The sequence below is a fragment of the Lynx canadensis genome, chromosome D1 (assembly GCF_007474595.2).
Source record: "Lynx canadensis isolate LIC74 chromosome D1, mLynCan4.pri.v2, whole genome shotgun sequence".
In the NCBI taxonomy this organism is placed as follows: domain Eukaryota; kingdom Metazoa; phylum Chordata; class Mammalia; order Carnivora; family Felidae; genus Lynx; species Lynx canadensis.
The window spans coordinates 108,768,415-108,792,927 of NC_044312.2; the positions used below are offsets into that span (position 1 = coordinate 108,768,415).

At 53.3% G+C, this 24,513-nt stretch overlaps 2 protein-coding genes and 1 long non-coding RNA gene across 8 annotated transcripts; 2 read left to right on the forward strand and 1 right to left on the reverse strand.

Annotated features, from left to right (window-relative positions):
- Positions 1 to 2,617: 2,617 nt before the first annotated feature.
- DPF2 (double PHD fingers 2) lies at positions 2,618 to 16,815 on the forward strand. 5 transcript variants are annotated; one of them, XM_030331500.1, is made up of 12 exons: positions 2,673 to 2,704; positions 7,300 to 7,460; positions 7,887 to 7,994; positions 8,316 to 8,479; positions 9,790 to 9,882; positions 10,047 to 10,125; positions 10,615 to 10,656; positions 11,686 to 11,823; positions 11,940 to 12,068; positions 12,185 to 12,297; positions 13,413 to 13,494; positions 15,486 to 16,815. In XM_030331500.1, the coding sequence occupies exons 1-12, from the start codon at positions 2,673 to 2,675 to the stop codon at positions 15,560 to 15,562; spliced, it is 1,218 nt and encodes a 405-aa protein (XP_030187360.1). In that variant the 3' UTR covers positions 15,563 to 16,815. The 5 variants fall into 5 exon arrangements, 4 of the variants coding, with proteins under 4 accessions (XP_030187359.1, XP_030187363.1, XP_030187360.1 ...); XM_030331503.2 differs by lacking the exon at positions 10,615 to 10,656 and having other exon boundaries at positions 2,632 to 2,704; positions 15,486 to 16,574; XR_004344148.1 differs by lacking the exon at positions 10,615 to 10,656 and having other exon boundaries at positions 2,618 to 2,704; positions 12,185 to 13,494.
- LOC115524827 lies at positions 16,561 to 22,092 on the reverse strand. 2 transcript variants are annotated; one of them, XR_003972227.1, is made up of 4 exons: positions 22,007 to 22,092; positions 20,008 to 20,184; positions 18,421 to 18,535; positions 16,561 to 17,205 (listed from the first exon to the last, which is right to left on the reverse strand). It is a non-coding gene; the product is annotated as an uncharacterized LOC115524827 (long non-coding RNA). The 2 variants fall into 2 exon arrangements; XR_003972228.1 differs by lacking the exon at positions 18,421 to 18,535.
- On the forward strand, positions 18,983 to 22,058 carry TIGD3 (tigger transposable element derived 3). The gene is made up of 2 exons (XM_030331498.1): positions 18,983 to 19,069; positions 20,026 to 22,058. Exon 2 carries the CDS (start codon positions 20,042 to 20,044, stop codon positions 21,455 to 21,457), a length of 1,416 nt encoding a protein of 471 aa, XP_030187358.1. The 5' UTR covers positions 18,983 to 19,069; positions 20,026 to 20,041; the 3' UTR covers positions 21,458 to 22,058.
- Positions 22,093 to 24,513: the final 2,421 nt, after the last annotated feature.

Below are 24,513 nucleotides of genomic sequence, written 5' to 3' on the forward strand. Positions count from 1 at the left end.
AAAAAAAATAAAAAAAATAAAAAAAATAAAAACGTTAAATGGAATCATACAATATGTCCTTTTTTGAAACTGGCTTCTTTTATTCAGTGTTAAGTTTTTGAGATTCATTCACATTGTTGTATAGCAATAACTTATTCTTTCCATTTTGCTCAATCTATTGTACTGTTGTGGGCATTGGTTTTTTTCCAGTTTGAAACTATTACAATGAACGCAGTGGTAAACATTCTTGTGCATGCTTTTTGGTGTATGTATCCACGAGTGGAGTTGCCGGACCATAGGATTTGTGTATGTTCAGCTTTAGTGCTAGCATACTATCTTAGTCGGCTTGGGCTGCTATAACCAAATATCACAGACTGGGGGGCTTAAGCAACAGACATTTATTTCTCCCATTCTGGAGGCTGGGAACTCCAAGATCAAGGTGCCAGCAGATTTGGGTTCTGATGAGAGCACACTTCCTGACTTGTAGATATCTCCCATCTTGTCGTGACTTCACATGGCCTTTCCTCAAGGAGAGAGAGATCTGTCTTCTTCCTCTTATAAGGGTACTAATCCCATCAAGAGGGTCCCACCCTTATGACCTCATCTAAACCTAATCACTTCCCAAAGGCCTCACCTCCAAATACCCTCCATCATACTGGGGGTTAGGGCTTCAACATATGCCTGGGAGGAGCACAAACATTCAGGCCACAACACATACTGTACTTTTTTTTTAAATGCTTATTTTGAGAGAGAGGGAGAGATAGAGTATATGTGCGCAAGTGTGAAAGCAGGGGAGGATCGGAGAGAGAGGGAGAAAGAGAGAATCCCAAGCAGGCTCTGTGCTGTCAGTGAAGAGCCCCACACGGGGCTGGATCCCACGAATTGGGAGATTATGACCTGAGCCGAAATCAAGAAACGGATGCTTAACTGGCTGAGCCACCCGGCGCCCCGTGCGCCTTTGACTCCTGCTTTGGAGTCACCTCGGATACTCCTTGTCCCCACAATCATTTGGTTCCTAGGGAAAAGAGTGCATCAGTATTGTCTCTGGGGTTTGCTCCCAAGCTGCTGGCACCTATTCTATAAATGTGGTACAGGGTAGGCAGGGACAGATATCCCACAACTCTTTTCTGCCAAAAATGGTCTTAAGGCACAGTGATGGTAAGATGTCTTCTGATTCTAAAATCCTGAGATGGAAGAGAGGCCTGGGAATACGCACATCCTGGGCTTAATGGGATAAGGTATGTGTCAAAGACCAAAGACCATGCCCTGAGGACTGTGACAGTTAAAAGTGGAACAGAGGACAGACAGTCAGCAAAAGAGCCTGAAGGACCAGTGTGATCAAAGCACAGCCGGAGGGTGTGCATCTCAGAGACCCTGAGAAGAGCTTGAAAAAGGAGGCAAAGGTGAGTAGTGTCATGAGGTTGACAGGCCAATGAGGATGGAGACGAGATCTCTAAATGTGTTGAAATGAAGGTCCTGGTGTCTTTGTTAGGACCTGTTTCAATGAACTAGGGGGAACAGAATCACCATTAAACTGGGCAGAAAGGGACTTGGAAGTAAGTCAACAGAGATAGGGTGTATAAACAGAAACTTAGCTTTGAAAGGGTAGAAAGAAATGGGGTGATAATCCAAGGCAGACATGGGCTGAAGGAAGGGCTCTGTTTTTTTTTTTTTTTAATGTTCATTTATTTATTTTGAGAGAGAGAGGGAGAGAGCATGAGCAGGGAAGGGGAAGAGAGGGAGAGGGAGAGAGAATCCCAAGCAGGCTCAACACTGTCAATGCAGAGCCTGACGCAGGGCTCGAACTCACCAACCATGAGATCATGACCTGAGCGGAAATCAAGAGTAGGACACTTAACTCACTCTGCCACCCAAGCACCAGAAGAGCTCTGATTTTCTAAGAGGATATTAAACCATGTTTGTACATGAATTTGCATGAGTCAACAGTGAAGGAGAAATGAATGGTACAAAAGATTCACAGACAGCTGCAGGAAAGAAGTTCTTCAGAGCCTGGGTGGAGGGACAGAAGTAGGAAGGATGGGAGAAGGGGCTATCACTTCAGTTGGTGGCTGGGTTTGGTGACAGGAAAGGGAGGTAACTTTTGCCAAGAGTCCAATATTCAGGACAAAGAACTGCCCAGATCTGGACGTTAATTTTCCTCTCCCTAAATGGGCACTTGATTGGGGGGGGGGCGGGGGGAGACAAGTGACCGTGCACCACTCTTGCCTTTGGCTAGCCACCAACATCCCACTCCCCGAGCCCGTGAGTGAGGGCAAAGGGTTAACCACAAGGTTAAAGGTCGGCGAGGTAGCAGAACGTATATGCTCCATCTAGCCCATCTCTGGGCCTGCCAGTTTTCACCAACCTGCATTTCATCATTTCATCCATCCTCTCGTTTCTGCACCAGGCCAGATCCTCTCTCGCTGGCCCCGCCCTCCCAGGGGAAGACACCGGGCTCGAGCTGGAGCCCCTGGAGCGCGCGCCCGCCTCCATCGCGCCTGCGCACAGGGCTCCCTCGGCTCCCTGGGCCGGGTGGACCGTCACCCAGCGTGTTCCCCGCGCCTCGCTCTCGGGCGCGCGCGCCTGCACGGCGCCTGCGCAGAGGAACGAGGAAACCGGTTCCCTGGTGCGGTCCCGGCGCCTGCGCACTGAGGGCTCCGGGCCTCCCGGCCTGAGGGAGAGGAGCAGGGAAGATGGCGGCTGTGGTGGAAAATGTAGTGAAGCTGTGAGTTGTCGTTTCTTTCTCTCCTAGGCCGGGGGGCGGGGGGGGTCTTGTAAGGGACCTGGGAGTAGGGGGCGGTGCGGGAGGGGACGAGGCGGAGGGAAGGACGTGCCCGAGAAGGCGTCGTTGCGACTCCTGGTAGGGAGGGCAACAGGAGACTCCCGAGACGACGTTGCGCTTCTTTGGAAACTTGTGGAGGCCCCGAAGGGGGCCCACGGGAGCCCCTTACAGGCAGCCTCCCTGCGGGGCTGTGCGGTCTGAGCTTTCCTTAAGGCTCACGGTGTCCTGAGCATGGCGCCCTTGTGGCGTACGAGAGACCAGTCTGGGTGCGCTCTAGAGACCAGACGCCTCGGTCCGGAGGGGCCGGGTCGAGGGTGGACCCGGGACCGACCCGTGTCCCCGCGAAGCCCGGCCGCCGACCCCTCCCCATCGGCTGCCCGCAGCCGGTCCTGGAGCAACAGGCTCAGCAGCCTTGGCGCAGTTAAGCCCCGCGGAGCTGTTTTAACAGCCCCGTGACGTTCGGGGTGGGGGGGGGGTGGTCTTGAGGATGGGCTACCCCAGACCAAAAACATTCTTGGGAAGAATTTGTGGAGGAGCCGATGCAGAAGAGCGAGAACTTCAGGGGAGAGGGCCTTTGCGCCGGCCAGTCCAGCCACCAAAAAAACGGGAACTGGACGGAAGCAGTCCAGGACGCCTCTGCAGCCCAGAGGGGCACCTAGGTGGGCAGGCTGCGCGCTGTGCAGTCCCCTTGTGCCAGGCAGGTGTCGAGCAAAGTTAGTTAATGGTTGTTGGGCAATGGAGAGGGGTCTGTTGGCTGTGAGTTCAAGATGCTTTGGGACTTGATTTCACCCAGCCTCCTCCCTGAAGATGGAAATGGGTTCATGCCGGGTGGGCAAATAGAGCAAGCTCTTTTTAATGGGTAAATTGGGCTTGGTGCAGCAGTAGGAAAATGGGAAGGTGTCTAGTTGTCCAGATGTCCAGGCAGGGCTTTTGGATTTTGCCTGGATGACAAGGTAAAGGTTTGGCAACTATTCTGAGGGACTCGCAGCTTCTCATCTGCCTTTGTGGTGGGCTGAGCCCCCACTCTTCCCAAGAGCCTTTTTAAAGAGTATGTTGCTTCCCCCTTTTCTGCCTGTAGCCTTTTTCTTTGAGAATGCATTCCCACTTCCATTAAACTAAGTGCCTTCTCTTGTGGGTTGTTTTTTTTTTTTTTTTTTTACTTGCTTTCAGCTCCATCCTGCCTCCTCTTTCAGCTACCCCTCCTCCTAACACTATTATCTTTCTCTCTGATCTGCCCACTCCAGTTTCCCCCAGCTCTTTCTTCAGGCTGACATTTCCCTCAATTTAGAAATGTCGCTGTTGATCTACCATTTGTATAGTTATCCTTCCTGACTCAGATGTTCTTTCTTTGTTTCCCTGCCTTTCTCTTTGTTGATTCCCCCCCCCCCCCCCACCACAAATCCCATTGTAAGGGGAGGTTTTACAAAGGTTTCATACTTCCCAGAAAAGAATCAGAGCCCCTGCCTTAGAAATCTTACTGTACTGGGGGAACGTCAGACTTCCCTAGGTTTGGAGAGTTAATCGGTAATAAGACTTTGTGTTGGGAGACTTTCTTCAGGGAAATAGAGTTGCCAACCCTTTCATGTGGTGCTAAAAGGGAGGACTTGCCTGTTGACACAGAGCATGACTTATTCGTCTTCAAGGAACTACAGAGATTGTGAGGGTCACCAGCCACTGGTTCCTGAGTACTAGTAACTTTCTCCTCTGTTGTAGCTGCAGAGGGCTGTGAGCCGCAATTAATACATTTTCCTACAGAACTTGCCCTTTAAGAGGGGGCTTGTATTCTTCCTATAGCATCGTCACCGTGGAGAGAGATATCTTTCCGGAGCTTCTCTTGATCATGGTGTGCCTGCTCTTTGAACAGCTGAGATGATACATCCAGGTCAGGACTACTAGCTCATCTTTTCTGACTTGCATCTTGTTCTGGAAGAAGAATCTTCCTATTTATAAATTCTCTCTTAATCTCTCCTCATCAGATCCTCTCTTCTCCCAGCTTAGGTATTTCATGGCCAGTTCTCTACTCGGGAGACCGTTTGCACCGCCTTCTGAAATCCCACTTAACTCACAAGGGCTTTGATAGAACATCTCTCACTCTTTCACCCCAAACCAATTCTAGCCTCCTTGCTCTGACTTTGCAGCCCAAAGTCCATCTCATCCTTCCTTCCATTTGACTTCCAGTGTCAGTATCAATTCCCATCAGCAGAAACAAAGGAGCTGCAGCATTCAGCCGTGTTTATCCAATTTTCCTCTGTGTGGTAAGGACATGGCTGCCTCCTAAAGGCCAGCTACTGTGAGCCTGTTCCTTTCTCTTTACTCTCCAACACAAGATTCATGCTTCCCTCAAATTACAGTCATTACAGCTCATTGAAATAAGCCAGGCTGTCTTGTGTTGTCACCGTCTTGTGTATGGTGTGTGTCTTTTTCAGTTGCTTGGGAACATACTAAGTAGGCTGTGCCTAAGTAGTCTCTTACGGCTGCTGTGAGAGCCCCCCCTCTGATTCCAGAGCATGATTTGTTGGTGTAGCTTGAGTTGTGGACATAAGCAACAAAGACATACTCTGTCCAGCTTCTCATGCTAGGGGTCTCCTTCACAGACTATGTTTGAGCTTATCAAGTCCAGCCTCCCCAGTCTGTAGCAGAGGGACTTGAGCTCCACGTGGGTTGATTAAATGTCGACATTTGTCTGGTGACTTGTAGCCATGCAAGGTCTTACTCCCAGGTCAAGTCAGGATGTCCCAGATGCCTTTGAGGGTATTGGGGATACAATGGCAAAGAAACCACCCCTGCCTTCAGTTTATTTATTTTTATTTTTTATTTTTTTTCAACGTTTATTTATTTTTGGGACAGAGAGAGACAGAGCCTGAACGGGGGAGGGGCAGAGAGAGAGGGAGACACAGAATCGGAAGCAGGCTCCAGGGTCTGAGCCATCAGCCCAGAGCCCGACGCGGGGCTCGAACTCACGGACCGCGAGATCGTGACCTGGCTGAAGTCAGACGCCCAACCCACTGCGCCACCCAGGCGCCCCTGTTTATTTTTAAGATTGATTGAATATGTAGATACGAATCATTATAGTTACTTTAAGTTCCGTTAATAAAGTGCTTGTTAAACTGTGAAGGGTGAGAACAAGATTGTTTCTCTATACATGCTTCTTAGAACCAAGTAGTTCCTGGCACTGTGTAATTTTCCTGCTTTTTAAAGCACTTAAAGGTTTACCTCTTTTTTTTTTTTTTAACGTTTATTTTGAGAGAGAGAGCGTGCACACGTGCACACACGAGCAGGGGAGGAGCAGAGAGAGAGAGAGAGAGAGAAAATCCCAAGCAGGGTCCACACTGTCAGCGCAGAGCCCAGTATGGTGCTCAAACCCACGAACCTCAAGATCATGATCTGAGGTGAAACCAGTAGTCCAAGGCTTAACCGACTGAGCCACCCAGGCACCCCAAGGTTTACCTTTGATTTTGATTTCAAGCTGAGTCTTTGAGTAAATAATTTGATGGTGGGAATGGGAAAGGACCTAGGATGGGCCTCTGAGCAAACAGGTTTTATATACTCTAATAGTACACTAAAAAAGTAGGCTTCAAGGTGGTTCAGGTATTTTCAGATGTTTTCCACTGACTGTAAAATTAGTATATAGAATTAATTAGTTGTCTAAATACAGGTCCCCCGCCTCACCCCAGCTATCCAAAAGTAGAGTGTTCCTATGAAACTGTTCATAAGCTGAAATGGCATAAAGCAACGAAGCAATTAGCACTTCTTGAAAGCGAACATCCTCTCTGAATCTCTTTTGGTTAGTGAAAACAGGTACTAATGTAGGTCTTTTGTAAAAGTGAAGTGCCATAAAGGAAACTGTCAGTGGGAGAAACCTGTGCATGGTTCAAAATTCAAAAGGTATAAAATGGCATAGAAGAGAAATTGCCCCCAGTCTTTCTCTCTGGAGGCCTACGGTTTCTTTTCCACCTCTGGTTACGTAAATGGTAGCATCTCCTAACACTTCTCATCACTGTACCTCGCTTATTTTTTTCTACTCATCTTGGAGATTGTTTGATATCAGCACATGAAGAGTTTCCTTCTTTTTTTCAGATGGCTAAATACAATTTCATTGTATAGATATGCCGTAGTTTGTTAAATATATTTTAGTAAGTCCCCCAGACCTTGTTGAACTCCTTTGCTCATTCATAAAAAGAAGCTAACCTCTGCCTCTCAGTCATGAGGGTTAAGAGAAGCAGCATCTTGGCTAGCACAAGGCTGGACTCAAGAGAGGCACAGAATGAACATTGGTTTCTTTCTCTCTTTGTGGGTTAGACTTAGGTCTGATTAGACACGTGAGAGATCATGTGTTCCTGATGGTAATTTATTTATAAAGTGCCTTTCCTCATAATGGCTTCGTGAAGGGACTTGGTGTCCCATGAGGCAGAAATGGAGGCAGATAGGACCAAGCCACGATCTCCCAGTCCCTGGAACCTTCTAAAGAAGCAGATGGCAAGGGAGGGATAGCTCAGCACCCCGTGCTCCACTCTACCCTCATCTTGGTCTTTCCGCAGCCTCGGGGAGCAGTACTACAAAGATGCCATGGAGCAGTGCCACAATTACAATGCCCGCCTCTGTGCTGAGCGCAGTGTACGCCTTCCTTTCCTGGACTCACAGACTGGAGTAGCCCAGAGCAACTGTTATATCTGGATGGAAAAGCGCCACCGGGGTCCAGGTGAGGGTTCACACTCAGAAGCACAGGAAGGAAGGAGCTTCCTCAGCTTCAGTGATGAGCCAGCTGAAAGGGTTTTCCTTCCTGCTTTCCGCGCAAGGATGAATATGGTCTTGTCTTCATTAGAAGCCCAGGGGGGATGAAGCAGACAGGTTCATACCCGCATCTTTGTTTTCTGCAGGGCTGCCCTGCTGAGGCTCTTTGGGCTCTTGGAAGCCATGTGTCAGCCAAAGCCCCTGAGCCTACATCCATTTGTCTTTTGCACAAACTGTCCCTCCTCCCGCCCCTGGACCCTCACTGTCCATATTCCTCCCTTGCTCTAGAACTCAAGGCTGGGATGGGGTGGGGAGGGCTACTCATCTAGAAAGTGTTTGATATTATTGCCTAGGGCTGGGTTAGAGCTTGACTTTTCTCTCTTTGTTTCCACAGGATTGGCCTCTGGGCAGCTGTACTCCTACCCTGCCCGGCGCTGGAGGAAAAAGCGGCGAGCCCATCCTCCTGAGGATCCAAGACTTTCTTTCCCATCTATTAAACCAGGTGAAGCACACTCCTCCCTGAGTAGGGGTGTGGCCTGCTGCATGGTTAAGAGGCCTGTTAATTACCTATTATATACCAGGGCCAATGCTAGATCCTGAAGATACTAAAATGAATGAGAAGCCATTCTTTCCTTTAAAGAATTCAGTCTAATAGAAGCGACAGGTAAACAGATAAGTTATGGTGCCATGTAAACTGGAGTGTCTTGGGCAACCAGAGACCAAATGACAGTGACTGGTCTATGGCTGGCCTCGCACTCTGTAGACCCAGAGCGGTCTGCTTTCAGCCCTTGTGAGCCTCGCCTCATCCTGACCTTGCCTGCAGACACGGACCAAACCCTGAAGAAAGAGGGGCTGATCTCTCAAGACGGCAGTAGTTTAGAGGCTCTGTTGCGCACCGACCCCCTGGAGAAGCGAGGCGCCCCAGATCCCCGAGTGGATGATGACAGCCTGGGCGAGTTTCCTGTAACCAACAGTCGAGCACGGAAGGTACAAGATTAACACTGTGGCTAAGGGAGCTTTGATGGAAACCGGCCTCGTCTTCATCAGAGGCCACCCAGTAAGCAGAGTGGAGGCAGAGGCTGTGGGCCAGGAGGCAGGCCCGTGGGTTCTCCTGCTTCATTCCCTGATTAGCACTGGGTACTGACTGGCTTTGCTTTTAGCATCCAGTTTTTCCTGTTTCTTTCCTTCTAAGGACAGACTCTCCTTCGTTCATCTTTTGTCACAGATGTTTTTTGGTGCCCGGGGTTACATGGGTGAAGCAGACCTGGTCCCTGCCAACAGGGAAGATAAAACTATACATAGAAATAATAAGAGCTAAAAATATGGCAGGTACTGTGCTAAGTGCTTTCCCATTGCTTTCTCTAGTCTTTACAACTTTATGAAGTAGGTACTGTGGCCTCCATTTCACATGCAGGGAAGTTGAAACAGAGTAGTTGAAAAGGAAACTTCCTATAAGGCCGCACAAGTAAGCAACAAAGTTCTAATTTACATCTAAAAATTGGGGGCGCCTAGCTAGCCCGGTCCGAACAGTGTGCAACTTTTTTTTTTTTTTTTTTTTTTTTTTTTTTAATTTTTTTTTTTTTTCAACGTTTATTTATTTTTGGGACAGAGAGAGACAGAGCATGAACGGGGGAGGCGCAGAGAAAGAGGGAGACACAGAATCTGAAACAGGCTCCAGGCTCTGAGCTGTCAGCACAGAGCCCGACGCGGGGCTCGAACTCACGGACCGCGAGATCGTGACCTGGCTGAAGTCGGACGCTTAACCGACTGCGCCACCCAGGCGCCCCACAGTGTGCAACTCTTGATCTCGGGTTGTGAATTTGAGCCCCACATTGGGTATAGGGATTACTGAAAACAAATAATACAATACAATACAATACAATACAATACAATACAATAATTAATTAATTAAAGTAAAAAAAAAATCTAGCAAGCGGGATGTCAGAGGGAAGGGAACCGTTGTTGGTGTGCCCCTAGGGCAGCAGATCAGAGGCAGGAGAGGACATGGCTACTTGGGGTACCAGGGAAGACTTTCTGAAAACATGGCATTTGATTCGGTCCCTTGTTGATGGTGGGGAAGGCACTCCAGGAGAACAACACGAAAGGGAAGGAAAGCCCACAGCATCGAACAGAGAAGGACTGGGGCGGTAGGGTGTTGAAGGGCCGCAGTAAGGAACGAGGCCGGAGCAGAGGGGCCAGCTGACCGAGGAGGTTGTGGGTGGCCTGGCCAGTCCTGTCGTGGGGGAGCTTTTGAGTGTACTTTGTATCTGCCCATCCTAATCCTCCTGTCCACTCAGCGGATCCTAGAACCAGATGACTTCCTGGATGACCTTGATGACGAGGACTATGAAGAAGACACTCCCAAGCGTCGGGGCAAGGGGAAGTCCAAGGTGAGGAGCCACGGTGCTGCCTGCAGGGGAGCCCGCGGAGTCCCTCTGCGTTATTGTTTGTCATTGCCATTTCTCCTCTCGTGAAGTCAGCAGCCACTTCCTGGAGAGCTTAACTCCTCAGGCCTAGACAGCTTGGTAAGACATCTTTTTGTTCTTTTTGGCAGGGTAAAGGTGTGGGCAGTGCCCGGAAGAAGCTGGACGCTTCCATCCTGGAGGATCGGGACAAGCCCTATGCCTGTGACAGTGAGTGCCTCATGAGTGGGTGGGTAGTCCCTGCCTTGGACCCAGCCCCTGCTCAGGATGCGAGAGAAGGGAGGGTATTGTTCTTGGTCAGAGTGGTAAAACAATCCTCGACACTGTCCTGCCTGCCGACTGGAGGCCCCGGTCTCTGCTCCACAATGGGTGGGACCTGCATGCTCTGGGAGAGATCTCTGCTGTCCCTGGGGGTGGGGGACTGGGGGTGGGGGCCCACTCAGCAGGCAGAATTGGCCTCTCAATAGACCGTGTCCAGGTCTGCTGGCCCTAGTCAAGCCAGGGCCCCCAGAGTCCAGCACTGAGTTTTTCAATGTCTGCTCTCCCCCTTTTCTCTGACTCGCCCCACTTCTGTTCCTCCACCCTGGGAGCGCCATCGCCGCTGGTCTCTCTCTCGTTCGCTCCGCTCTCCTGCTGCTGCCGCTCCTGTCTCAAGTGTATCAAGGCCTTCTTCTCATGACTTTTCTTTCTGTCTTTCAGATAGTTTCAAACAAAAGCATACCTCGAAAGCGCCCCAGAGAGGTAGCTCTCTCAACTTTTCAGACTTTTGGTTTTCCTATCCCTTTTCCCTCCTCCCTTGTTTCTCCCACCTTTCTCATCTCCTGTGATGCTAGTGTAAAAATTTCTGGAATGGCATGGGGTAGGAGCAGGGGGCTTTCTGTTGTGCTCCGCTCCTCACAGTCCGGGAAGCTGCCTCTACCGCTGCTTGTCTCCCACAGACTGGCTCCAGGGCTGCTCGGCCCCGCTGCATGGGGTGGCTTCAAAGCATTCTAAGGAACCCGCTACGAACAGATCCCTCTGCTTCCCCTTCCCCAGAACAGACACTCGGTGGTCAGCTGACGTTTCTCACCGTCTCACCACCTCCTCCCGTCCTCTCCCCATTCCTTCCTGCCGGCCCCCTTGCTCTTTTTGGTGTCACTGCTTAAGAGTACAAGATACCTTGTGGGGATCTGCTTTCTTTGCTGGTTGGCAGGGGGTGGGCAGGGCACTGATGTGAGAGTGTCTTTGAATTGCCTTGGGGGCCAGATACCCCAGTGGACTCAGTTGGTAGGCGATCCCCAAGTGATCCACTCCCCACTCCTTTATCCTCATTGGGCAGAGACGAGCTCTGTGGGATTCACGGGTAGCTTGAGCTTCCCACGTGGACTGAGAGGTAAAAAAAAGTTTGGCGTCTCTTCCTTACCTTAATTCCTTCTTGCCGTATTGCAAGAGTATAGAAATTCCCTTCCCTTCCTGACCCGGAGCTCCCCAGACTGTTGCCAGGGCAAGTGGTAATGGGGCCAGGGTTCAGCCTCCCAGACAGCCAGTGTGGAAGAGCAGAGGTGGCCACGGGCTGGGGGTTAACGGGGAAGGGCTACGGAAGCTGGAGAGCCCCGGGGCCTGACGCTCCTAGCCGAGGGGAGGCGGCCATCACTGAAGGCCTGTCTCAGACGGAGCCGATGGGGGCAGGGTGGTTGCCTCTGCCTCAGGTGGAGCCCCACGACTTGGAGGGGCGGGGATGTGGCACTCTCCGATCCTAACACCTTTCTCTGCAATCTTCTCCCCACTCAGTCTGTGGAAAACGTTACAAGAACCGACCAGGCCTCAGTTACCACTACGCCCACTCCCACTTGGCTGAGGAAGAGGGTGAGGACAAGGAAGACTCACAGCCACCCACCCCGGTTTCCCAGAGGTCGGAGGAGCAGAAATGTAAGCTGAGCGTCGGAGGTGGGGCGAGCGGGAGTCGGCCTATGGAGAGCCCTCCTTGCAGGGATGCGGGGTGCTCAGAGGCCCCGGTGGGTGTCATCAGAGTTCTTTCTCTGTAGCCAAGAAGGGTCCCGACGGGTTGGCCCTGCCCAACAACTACTGCGACTTCTGCCTGGGGGATTCCAAGATCAACAAGAAGACAGGGCAGCCCGAGGAGCTGGTGTCCTGCTCCGACTGTGGCCGCTCAGGTACCTCCAGCCCAGGGCCGCGGGCAGCCCCCCCGGGGAGCCCCGGGCAACCCGCCCACTGCGCCACCGCACCGCCCCACAGCTGCCTGTGTCACCTGCTCCCCCACCCTCCACAGGGCACCCGTCTTGCCTGCAGTTCACCCCGGTGATGATGGCGGCCGTGAAGACCTACCGCTGGCAGTGCATCGAGTGCAAGTGCTGCAACATCTGCGGCACCTCCGAGAACGATGTGCGTGTCCCCACCCCACACGCCTGGCTCCGGCCGCCCGCGGCCCTTGTGCGGGAGCTCCCTGTGAGAGGGAAGCAAGACCCTCCCCAGCACCCCAGTGAGAACTTCGGGTCCCTTGCTCGGCAGGTGCTCCTTGAGCGCCAGCTTTGTGTCAGCTGCCGTTCTAGGCACTGAGGACACAAGACCCACGAGGCCACTCCCTTCATGGGATCTGTCCCCTCCCGGGAACAAGCGGTGCGCAAGGAGATGAGTGACACTTTGGCGACAGGCCGTGAAGAGAGTGGAAGCGGTGGTGTGGCAGAGTCCCTGGGTAATGCGTGTAGGTGGTCAGAGCCGGCCTTGCCGAGGAGGTGACGTTGGTGTTGAGATTTGGCTGATGCAGAGGAGCCGGTCCAAGAAGGTTTGCGGGTACAGCGTGGCCAGGGGAGGGGCACCACGTGCAGAGGACTTAAGGCAGACGAGCCAAGTGTACTGAGGCAGCGTGGCCAGCTGGGGCCTTCCTGCAGTGGGAGCACAGTGGGTGGGGAGCGCGGAAGGCGCTCCACCAGGTCTGAGGGTTTACTCGGAGTGATGTGCCCTGTCTTTAACATTTGTAGAAGATAACTTTAGTCTGTGAAGAATAGAACATAGGGGACGAGAGTGGAGGCCAGGAGCTGAGTTAGGAAGCTGGGAGGATTCAGGTGGAATGACAGTGACTCACTCAGTCTGAGTGGAGGATAGCCATTTTCTTTCCTTTCCTTCCCTTTCCTCCCCCTTGTTTGTTTATTTTGAGAGAGACTGAGACAGCACGAGTGTGGGAGGGACAGAGAGAGAAAATCCCAAGCAGGCTCCGCACTGTCAGCACGGAACCTGACTCGGGGCTCAAACTCACGAAACCACGAGGCCATGACCTGAGCCCAAACCGAGTCTGATGCCTAATTGAGCCATGCAGGTGCCCCAGGACAGCCATTTTCTATCCAGAAATTCCCGAGTCTGTTCTTACCTGCCACCTCCCCCACCCCTCTTGGAAGTAGCAGCGGTGTCTATAGAAGCTCCCATCCCTACCTGCCCCCAGTGGCCTGACAGGCCCCCTAGTCACTCACCTGCCCCTTCCTCTTCCATCTTGCCTTCTCTAGGACCAGCTGCTCTTCTGCGACGACTGTGATCGTGGCTACCATATGTACTGTCTCACCCCATCCATGTCTGAGCCTCCTGAAGGTAGGTTGCTTGGAACAGTTCTCGTTAGTAACTTGGAAGACCACTCGCGCAATAAGTGAGTTCTCTTCTCGGTGACCTGTTCTTCTCAGTCAGGGAATAGATACTTTGTCTTCACTCAGGATGCTTTCCTAGCATTTCAACTTCAAGGGTTTAATGTGTGCACATTATCACTAGATACATTTAGAAACGCAGAAAATTCCCAGCCCAAGAGAAAACAAATGCTGAGCAGAAAACAGTTACCAGAAGGAGTGGTTTGTTTTCCTCCAGCTGGTCCAGGAAACTCCGTTTGTAGTTTGTCTGATGTGAGGCTTTGGTGTCAGCTCTTTGAACTTGACAGGTTTGAGTGTCCACGGCATCTCTCTTCCCTTGCCGAGTCTAGAAAACTGTTAAACCTGGAGCCTGAGTGGGTCACTCTGCCCCTCCAGTAGTTTGCTTAATGATGCTCTGAGTCTGTGGAAGCTCTTCAGCCGAACCTGTGGTGGCACCAAAAAGTGGCAGCGTCTCTGAAGTCCCCCTCCAGCCAGATCTGTGTGCCCAGACTCCTCCTTTATAGAAATTCGGGAGCTGGCTCGGGAGGATGTGAGTGTCTGGTTTTCACTGTGCACAGAGGATGTGGGCCAGCATTACAGACAAGAGCGAGTGACCCACTGTGTGGTTAAGCTGACTTGTAACAGAGGTCAGACTGCTGTCACCCCCCTAGGGAAGGAGACACTAGCGAAGTGTGAGAGTCCTTTGGCAGCTGCAGGGGAGCACACAGCTGGTGTCCTCGGTCATGCCCACTTTGTGTATCTACTTTGGGGAAAAGTCATGTGTTTTGTGGTTTGTTTTTTTTAACCGTAAAATGTTAATTTACGGACGAAATTCGACGTGAACTGTACAAGGGCCTTCCTAGTGAAGTACTGTCAGATGCTGAGGTAGTGAAGAGCTGCAGGCAGCTGAGGGAGAACTCTCTAGAAGCCGTGAGGTGGTCTAGGCTCTAAGTCGGGCGTCAGCAAACTGCAGCCCGTAAGCCAGATCCAGCCGCAGCTAGTGTATACAGCTCACAAGCTAAGAATGGTTTTTACATTTTTAAAGGAGATTTTAAAAAAAGAAGAACATGGGACCGAGACTATATGTGGCTCACAAAGCCTAAAATATTTAACGCTCTGGCTGGCTGTTTACAGAGAAGCCTGCCGGCCCCTGTAGTATTGACCTTTCAGTTAGAAAGGACCTTCTTCCATTTTGAGAGTCCTGGATTGCCGAAGAGTTTATAAAAGGTGTGAATCCTCTCCCGTGTACACATCCACGTATGTACAATTACATTTATGATTTTGAGGCATTAAGGGCTCATTTTCTTTCTAAAAACCAAAACAAGAATGCAACCATAACAAATATTAATCAGCAAAGTATGAAGCAGTTATCTTTCTGACAAGGGACATTTTTTCCAGTTTTTCTGTGAAATAGATGATAGCAAGTTGGGTCATCACAGTTTGCCCCTTTTCCTCTCTTCGGTCCTCAGACTCTCCTCAAACGCCAGTGACGGTGGCAAGCCCGTCTCCTCTTTCTGTGGATTTCACAGAAAGCTGGCTTACTGTGGAATCAAACTTGGTTTCTCTAGAGCCTCTGTTCATGATCTCCGCTCTGACCTTTGGGGCCATGAGAACCAAGTCTGGTTCTTCTGTAATCACAAGTCTAAAGCTGAGATGCTTGAAAAAATTCTGTCCTCCCAGGCCCTCCTAGAGATTCTGATTTAATAGGGCCAAGAGGGCCTAGGAGTCTACATTTGGAAATAGTCCTCCAGGTGATTCTTTCTTTCAGCCCCGAGAATTATTTCTCATGATACTTGAAGCCCTAGAGGTTTCTTTTAGCTCAGGGTAACGGAGTTCGCTGCGGCAGAACATCTCTCATCCTACCTGTAGCTGGTCCTGCTGCTGGAAGGAGAGGTGGGGAGTGGAGGGGCAACACGCCAGGGCCGTGTGGGCCCCGTCCTGACCCTTTCTGTTTCTCTGCAGGAAGTTGGAGCTGCCACTTGTGTCTGGACCTGTTGAAGGAGAAAGCTTCCATCTACCAGAACCAGAACTCCTCTTGATGTGCCCCCATCCCCGCTCCCCTCCCCCACCCCCGTGCATCTAGGGCTGTTTCTCTCCTCCTCTCTTGTTTTTCATGCCCACCTCTCCCCTCCTCCTCTTTCACAAGTCCAGAGAACCTCGGGTGGTCGTGCCAATCTGCCTTTGGCAGCAGCAAGCTGGGGTGGCAGCTCTGGCCGCCCCTGGCCCTAGGCCCTCAGGGAGAACGGAGCAGCACACTGCCCCGAGGCATGCCTGCGGCCCGGCTTCTCACTGCTCTCCGTGACGTGCATTCACTCTGCCTGCCTTGGGCCCCGGCCCTGGTGATCACAGGGTTCAAACAGTGTCCTCTGAGAAAGAGTGGGAGAGCAGCTCGCTTTTCTCTCTGCTCTGCCTCCACTCTGGTCCCCAGGGTGTTCCCGTCCCCTGGAGGTGAGCAGACCAGGGTCTCTTTGCCAAGAGCGGCTGGGAGTGAGCAGCTGAGCGAGCTGGGGCAGCGCTTGCACGGAGCTTTCCGGGCCTGTCGTGCCGCTTAGCCTCGCTGCCTCCTTCCCCTAGAATGGCTCTCTGCAGCCCTCTTCCTGCTACCCAGGATCCTTTGCCTGAGCCAGGATGCTCTTGGTCACCTTCCTTGTTCTGTCCTGTCCCACTCACTCCACCCCACCCCAGGGGGAGTAGCAGCTTCACCTGATTCTTCCTTGTGCTCACCTGGCTCGCTCGCAGGCGGTCTCTAACGACCGAAGCATTCCCCGCCCTTGGAATTTCCTGTCTTCTGCCTCCTCTCCTTATTCCCTTTGGTTTTGTGGGGAGAGGGGAAGAATCAGGGGGCCAGGCCAGCAGCTTGGGGGCCACAGGGAGACGTTGGATAATGTGCCTGTTTTTTAACTCGATGAAAAAGCCTACCTCCGAAATCCCCTTTTTGTTCTTCCTGGACCTGGACATTCAGCTCCTGCCCTTAACTGAATTGGGAGCCTCTGCCTCCTGCTCTGTGTATCCTGGCTCCTGGGTCACAGGGAAGCCACACGGACATCCCTTTCTTCCCTTGCACGCTCGCTAGCGGCTGGTAAGGTCTTCACACCCTGATTCCTCAGTTTTTTGCCTGGTGACACTGACATGAAGTAGTGGGGGGGACAGTCCATGCCAGGACACCCTGGAGTGGCCTTCCCCTTGGCTGTGGGCAGGCCCTAATTCACTGTCGCTTTGGAGTTGAGGTGTCTTTTCTTTCTTTAGTTCCTGTATTCTAAACATTAGTACAAATAAACGTTTTTACACAGAACTCCCTGCTGGATGGTTTATCTCCTGACTCCCTTTCCCGGTTAAGAAGGTCATTTCATCCTAAAACTTCTTCCCTAGGACAGTGGTTTTTATTTAATCTCAAATTAAAGTTTTTGCTGAACCCCTGTATGTGAAGCATATATAAAAAATTGAGCACTCTGTTAGTTCTAACTCTTTAACGTATATTTGTGTTACAACTATTCCTTGTTGTAAAGGACAGAGTTATTCCAGTTAATACAAAACTTGGGTTAGAGTCGGGTTCAGCATCCTGTTTCTGTATCTTGGTTGGTTTGAAGGAAATTCTGCGAGACTTGTATATGCACATGGTGACAGGTTTCTAAGAGTTGATCTTGGGATTTCAGATACTTTACACGGGTTCAGGAGCTTGAGTCTAAATATAAAAGAATCACAGAAGAAAATATTACGATGGGACATGTGAAAGCTTTGTGCATGGATAATGCACATGAGCAGAAAGACCCCTCACTCAGCCTTGCTTGCCTGGCATTCGTTCCTGTAGGTACAGTGTGCATGAGCTCGGCCCCCACTGCCACCTTCCTCGGGACTTGTCTACATGCACAAAAATTCCTTCTTTGCAGCCAGCTTTTTTTTTTTTTTTTTTGATAGCTTCCATAACGGATCTTCTATATCACTTGAGCGTGTGTTTTGAAGTTAAGCTTTTTTTTTTTTTTTTTTTTTTTTTTTTTTTTTTTTTTAGTTTGAGAGAGAAAGAGCGTGTGCAAGTGGGGGAAGGACAGAGAGAATCCAAAGCAGGCTCTGTACTGTCAGCATGGAGCCTGATGTGGGGCTTGAACTCATGAACTGTGACATGACCCGAGCAGAAGTCTGACACCTAACTGAGCCACCCAGGTGCCCTGAAGTTCTTAAACTTAAGATTTGAATCAATCAGTTATGAACCCACTGAGGTATCCTTAGCATTTTTTGGAACAGTCTGAAAGCCACTGTTACCTACTAGAAGCCAGTGGCCTAGACCATTGCATTCAATAATAGGGTGCTCTAGGCTGGGAATTTTGGTAGCAAAGCACATCCCCTGTCCTCAGGCTTTTACACGGAAGTAGGCCAGAAGCAGAGGGAGTAAAGCAATGATCGTTGGTAGCTGAGTAGTCTCTAAGAGAAAAGGAGGTGAAAAGAAGAAGAAATGTAAAAAAAAAAAAAAAATGCTTTAGCAGACATAAGAAATTTGGGAAGGGTTTGCAAGGGATGAGATTTAGGATGGGACATAGAGGGATGGAAGAAGAATCAGCCGGTAGAATTGGGGTGGGGAGGGAAGCCTGTGAGAAAGGCAGAGAGATGGGGACTCTCTGTGGCCCCCATCCCATCTGTGGCCCCAGGCTTCCCATCAGAGCTGGCAGTGGGGGAGGGAAACGAGGCTGGAAGGCCGGCTGAGGTTGAGGGTGGGAAGCACTCTACTGCAGGTCGAAGTGTCTATATCCAGTTGCTAACAATAGGCAGGACCGAAGGTTACCGAGGAAGGGACTGGTATTAGATCTTGAGTCAAGAAACTTGAATCTTGCCAACAGGTACCAAAACCAAGAAAAATTAGTCCTTTTTCGCCCTAAATCAGAACTGGCCCCAGGCAAGTAGTTACCGCTAGCTAGCTGGACAGATCGACGTGAGACCAGCGCTGTCCATGGTAACAGCTTTTGTGTGGCTTAAAGCTTTCATCCATTTTTCTCACAACCAATCCGTGAGGGGTGTCAGCCCTATTTGGTAGATGAGAAAAGCTGAGACTGCCTAGGTCAAGGTCAGGAGGGCCTTGAGACGCCAAGCCTTCTCTCCCGTGCCCACGCTGCCCAGAGGCTCGTCAGGCCCCAGAGGCTGGCGGCGCCTCCGGGACTCCCGCGGGGTCTTGGCTCCGCCTCATAGCCCCTCGCGCTGGAAGCCCCGCCCCCAGGAGGGCCCCGCCACTTCCCCGACGTCCAATGAGACTTAGCTGGGGGAGGGACTGAACGTCATTGAGGGCCAATCCGATTGGGCCTGGGCGGAGCTGCGGCGGGTGGGAGCTGAGCGGCTGCACCGCGGTCTTCCCAGCCGGGGGAGAGCCCGGCGCGGGCGGCGCGCACGGGGCCCTGCTGTGCGCGCGCCCGCCGCCCGCCACCCGCGCAGCCCCTCGGCCCACTCCGCCCTTCGGGTCGTGGCGCCCGTCCCTCCCTCGCTCTCCCGTCGGCGCCCGGACAGGGGCTCGGGAGCCGAGCCTAGCCGGGGCAGGGGCGGGAGCCGCGGGACGAGCGCCTGAGGTGGGTGCGGAGCGGGAGACAGGGAGGCAGGGAGGCCGGGCGGGCGGGCGCCTGGGTACGCCCCGCCGAAGGACCCCGCGTCGAGGTGGAGAGAGGTCGGCCAGGTGGCGGAGCCCGGCTCCTGGCCTGCCTCGGTCCCAGGCGCTCGGGTCCGCGCCCTAGTCCCCCTCCCAGGCCACCACCCTCCCCTCTGGGGACACCTCGTCCCTCTGGCTGCCTGCGGCCTCCTCACCCCTCTTGCTGTTTGTCGCCTGTGCACCTGCCTTCTGGGCCTTGCGCTCGCACTGCCTCTCCAGGCCCGCCCCGCCCCCCCCTCCCCCCCCCCCCCCCCGCAGTCTTACCTCCTCAGGACCCAGCACCAAATTAGCCTGGTTCCTTCTGCTCCCATCCGTCCCTCTTTGTCGTCTGTACACTTGTCACCTCAACTCTGTTCATCCACTCTGCCCCCTCCTTCTCCCCGAACCCCCCCTTCCCAACATCCAGCCCAGGCCATCATCCCTCTCCCCCTCCCGGGGACTCCTCCCCCCAGCCCTGATTGTCCCCTACACCTGCCCCACTCAGCCCCAGCCCCATGTCCTCCCCCATCCATGCTCCTTTGTTGTCTCTGCAGCTGTCCCCTTGGCTCTATCCATCCTTCTCCCCGAAACTCTAGCCCAGACTCCTCCGTCTAACCAGTGAGCCACCCCCTCCCCGGTTCTGTTCTGCCATCCCTCCTGATCTGTGCCCAGCCCACGGTTCCCTCAGCCTAGCCACCCCCTTCCTTCCAGCCCAGCCCTCTGAACACCTACCCAGTGTACCCCCTCACCCTCTCCCGGCTGGCCCAGTCTTCCCCGGGGTCTCCCCTACACCAGCCGACTTCCCTGTCCTCATCCATCCTCTTTTCCTGCCTGTGCTCCTCTCCCATCCTCCTGGCCTCAGCCGGCTGCCCCCCCGCTCACTGTTTCCTCCCCCGACAGGTGCCGTGGAGAAGCCATGGAGCTGAGCAGCAAGAAGAAGCTGCACGCCCTGTCCCTGGCCGAGAAGATCCAGGTGCTGGAGCTGCTGGATGAGTCCAAGATGTCCCAGTCGGAGGTGGCCCGGCGCTTCCAGGTCTCCCAGCCCCAGATCTCACGCATCTGCAAGAATAAGGAGAAGCTGCTGGCGGACTGGTGCAGCGGCACGGCCAACCGGGAGCGCAAGCGCAAGCGGGAGTCCAAGTACAGCGGGATTGACGAGGCCCTGCTCTGCTGGTACCACATCGCCCGGGCCAAGGCCTGGGACGTGACGGGGCCCATGCTGCTCCACAAAGCCAAGGAGCTGGCCGACATCATGGGCCAGGATTTTGTCCCCAGCATTGGCTGGCTGGTCCGCTGGAAACGCCGGAACAATGTGGGCTTCGGGGCCCGGCACGTCCTGGCGCCTCCGTTCCCCCCCGAGCCACCTCCCCCGGGCCCCACGTCCCAGGCCCAGCCTCCTCTTTCTCTCAAAGACTTCTCCCCCGAGGACGTTTTCGGCTGCGCCGAAGTGCCTCTGCTGTACCGGGCGGTGCCCGGCAGAGGGGGCGCGCGCGACCGGGTGCAGGTGCTGCTGTGCGCCAACAGCAGAGGCACCGAGAAGCGGCGCGTGTGGGTCAGCGGGCTCCGGGCCGCGCCAACGTGCCTCTTCGGGGTCAGCGGTGCGGCTCTGCCGGCCTCCTACCACCCCGACCTGGGCGTCCCCTGGTCAGAGTGGCTGGCCCAGTTTGACAGGGACATGGCGCGGCAAGGCCGACGGGTGACCCTGCTGCTGGCCGCCCGGGTGGCGGAGGGGTTGGCCGGCCGGCCCGGGCTCCGCCACGTGCGGCTCCTGCCTCTGGCCGCCGACGGCAGCACGCCTTCGCTGCCCGGCTCCGTGGTCCGGGCCTTCAGGACCCACTACCGGCACCGCCTGCTGGGCAAGCTGGCTGCCGTCCGGAGCAAGAGGGCCGGCGCCTCGCTGGCCGAGGCCGCGGCGGGCATCACCGTGCTGGACGCGCTGCACATGGCGGCGGCCGCCTGGGCCAAGGTGCCCCCCCAGCTCATCGGGAGCAGCTTCGTCCAGGAAGGGCTGGCTCCCTGCAAGATGTCCCCGTCCCCAGACCAAGCCTCCGAGATGCCGCCGGTCCCCGGCGGGCTGAGCCTCGAGGAGTTTTCCCGCTTTGTGGACCTGGAGGGTGAGGAGCCCGCGTCTGGGGGGTGCAAGGAGGAGACGGGCACTGAGGACGAGGCGGGGGCCGGAGAGGACGGCCTCGGGCCCCTGCCCACCAAAGCCGACGCCCTCCGGGCACTGGGCACGCTGAGGAGGTGGCTGGAGTGCAACGGCACCTCCCCTGAGCTCTTTGAAAAATTCTACGCCTGCGAGGAGGAGGTGGAGCGTCTCTGCGGCTCGTGAGGGGCCCCCCTTGCTGCTGGCCGGGCCCCCCCTCTCCTGTTTCCCATGGAAACGCCCTCGCTAGGAAGGCGGGCTGGAGGCTGGGCTCTTTCCCGCGGAAATGGAGCTTCGGGAAAGGTGTGGAAGGGAGACAAGCGGTGGAGACCGAGTCGAAGCCCCGAGAGAAGGTCGCCCCAGCCTCCAGAAGAGGGTTCTGAAGATGGGGCGCGCGGGGCGGGGTGTGAGGCTAGCGTGTCGTTTCTCAACCTCCAGGGAGGCCGGGACCTGGGAAGGAAGAATTGAGGCTTTACGGACAGGCCGATCCCTTGAACTCTGTGTCGGAAACAGTTCTGCTTCTGGAAATAAAGTTTTTTAATCAGAAGAGAGGTCGGGGTGTTGTTTTCATGGAAAAGGGGCGAAAACTTTCAACTCAGATTTTTAAAATTGACTGCTGAGGCTGGCCGCGACGCCGCCGTCCGGGCTTGGCCGCTGTGGCTGCACGTGACCAGCAGCACCCCCGTCTTCCAGAACTCCAGCGGGAAGGACTCCCCGGGAACGGGGACCCCTTACCTGCCGACAGACAGATCCCGAGTATCGTCCCAGGACATTCTGCTGCTCTGATGACTTGGCTCTCAGATCGTGGCATTAGGAACGGGGGGAGGGGTGGCTAGGGACAGTCTAGGGAAACCACACGGAGCCAGAACTTGGCATCGCCATCCGTTCCTTTGATCATTTCACAACATCTCTTCAGCAAGCTTCCTGTGTGGTGAGCTTGCAAAAATGGCCTCCCTGCCGGGCAGGGCCTCACAGACAGTGACAGTGCGGTGTGACTAAAGGCCGTCCCACTGGCTTGTGCAAAGTGCTGTGGCCCCCAGGAGCCTGGGGAGACTCCTGGAGGGGGGGGAGCGGGAAGGACAATCCAGGCCAAGGGGAGGCAAGCATGGAGGCCTGCCGGGAAGGAGGGGGCCCCAGGTGGTGAGCAGAGGCAGGCGGTCCCTCTAGAGCGCAGGGGGAGGCGTGGGGAGCAGGAGGGGTCTTCAGCCCACCACGCAAGCTGGTGGGGCACCCCAAGGGGTCTCAGGGTGAGGACAGGTCATTCGTGGGATCCATGGGGCGCCCGGGTGGCTCAGTCGGTTAAGCGTCCGACTTCGGCTCAGGTCATGATCTCGAAGTTCGAGAGTTCGAGCCCCACGTCAGGCTCTGTGCTGATGGCTCGGAGCCCGGGGCCTGCTTCGGCTTCTGTGTCTCCCTCTCTCTCTGCCCCTCCCCCACCTGTGCTCTCTCTGTCTCTCTGAAAAATGAATAAATATTTGTTAAAAATTTAGAATAACTGAGACGTGGAGACGTGGGTCCAGGTGAGAGGTGGGCAGCCTGAGCCAGATCAGGGAGTAGGATCTGAAGAGGATGGATTGGCCTGGAAAGGACATGGGCTGTGGACACAGACGGACCCTGGCTGGTGAGGCGTCCAGCTCAGGCCCAAATCCTACTGCGGCCGAAAAGGCAATCGACCATCACAAGCCAGCGCGGCACAGTTTTCTGGGGGGTGTTGCGGTCCAGGACACGGCGCCCAGGGCAGCCACGCTCACGCCCCCCTGCTCGCCTGGCCCAGGCTCCCCCTCACTGGGGGCGTGGCTGCGGCACTTTGTCGACTTTGATGAAGTACCTTTCTTTTTTTTTTTTTTTTAATTTTTTTTAATGCTTATTTACTTTTGAAGGAGAGAGAGACAGAGTGTGAACAGGAGAGGGGTAGAAGAGAGGGAGACACAGAATCCGAAGCAGGCTCCAGACTCTGAGCTGTCAGCAGAGTCCGGCTCAGGGCTTGAACCCATGGACTGCGAGATCACGACCTGAGCCGAAGTCAGACGCTCAACCGACTGAGCCACCCAGGCGCCCCACAATCCTCAGTGTATTAAGGAAAGCTCCCGGGACGCTAACTTCTGTTGTATACTTCTAACTTCTTGAAGCTCTTTCTTCTCCAGGCATCCCCGTCACCTTACTGGCCTCATTTTCTTTCTCGTATATATATTATATATATATATACACACAAATATATTGTTTTATAAATAAAAACAAACAAAAAAACAACATATATATATAATTGTTGTTTTATATATATATATATATATATATATATATATATATATATATATAAATTGTCGTTTTGTTTTTATTTTTCATCTCTGGAAAACCCGAAGATCTCGTTTAGGAGAGCGCCTCTTCAGAAAAATTTGTAGTTACTCCTGCCAGACACCAGAGGGCGCTCCTACCATGGTAAGTTAATTTCTCCATGGACGATGTCCCTGGGGCGCCTGGGTGGCTCGGTTGGTTAAGCTTCTGACTTCAGCTCAGGCTATGATATTGCCGCCTGTGAGTCCGAGCCCTGCGTCAGGCTCTGTGCTGACAGCCCGGAGCCTGGAGCCTGCTTCGGATTCTGTGTCTCCCTCTCTCTCTGCTCCTCCTCTGCTGACACTGTTTCTCAAAAATAAATAAACATTAAGAAAAAATTTTTAAAAAAGAATAAAAAAAAGGAAGGAAAGAAAGGTGTCCCAGACCTGAAGCAATATGAATAGGCATGTGGTTTCTGGTTCACAGAGGAGACGATCTTGTTCTTAATTTTTGTCCACCACGAGGGAGAGGTAGGTTTCTTAGTAAATTCCCTTTACTGGTGGATGGAGATTTTCTGGTCTACCTTTGCACTAAAGGTGTATCCCTCTCCAGAATCTTGGCTTAATTTATGAGTCTGGGGTTCAGTTCCCCCTGACAGTTCCATGCAGTTATTTAACCTAAATGCTGAGAAGCATTAGTGCGAGCCCCTTAGCAGCTCCAATTCCAACACGCTGGTTTACGCTTACTTCCTTGTTTTGAAGGGGCGCTTGGGAAGTTCCCTTACTTCTTGAAAGGTTAGGGTTTTAAGATCCTGTTTGTTCTAATGGATCTGGAGTCTAGTTGCTTTCTAGTAGGAGGGATCTAGGTAAAGTCGAGAGCATCAGTCTGCCAGAGGGGGAGTTGGGAAGATCAGTTTTCTTTCTTTCTTCATTCATTCATTCATTCATTTGTTCAAAACCATCGATTGAGCA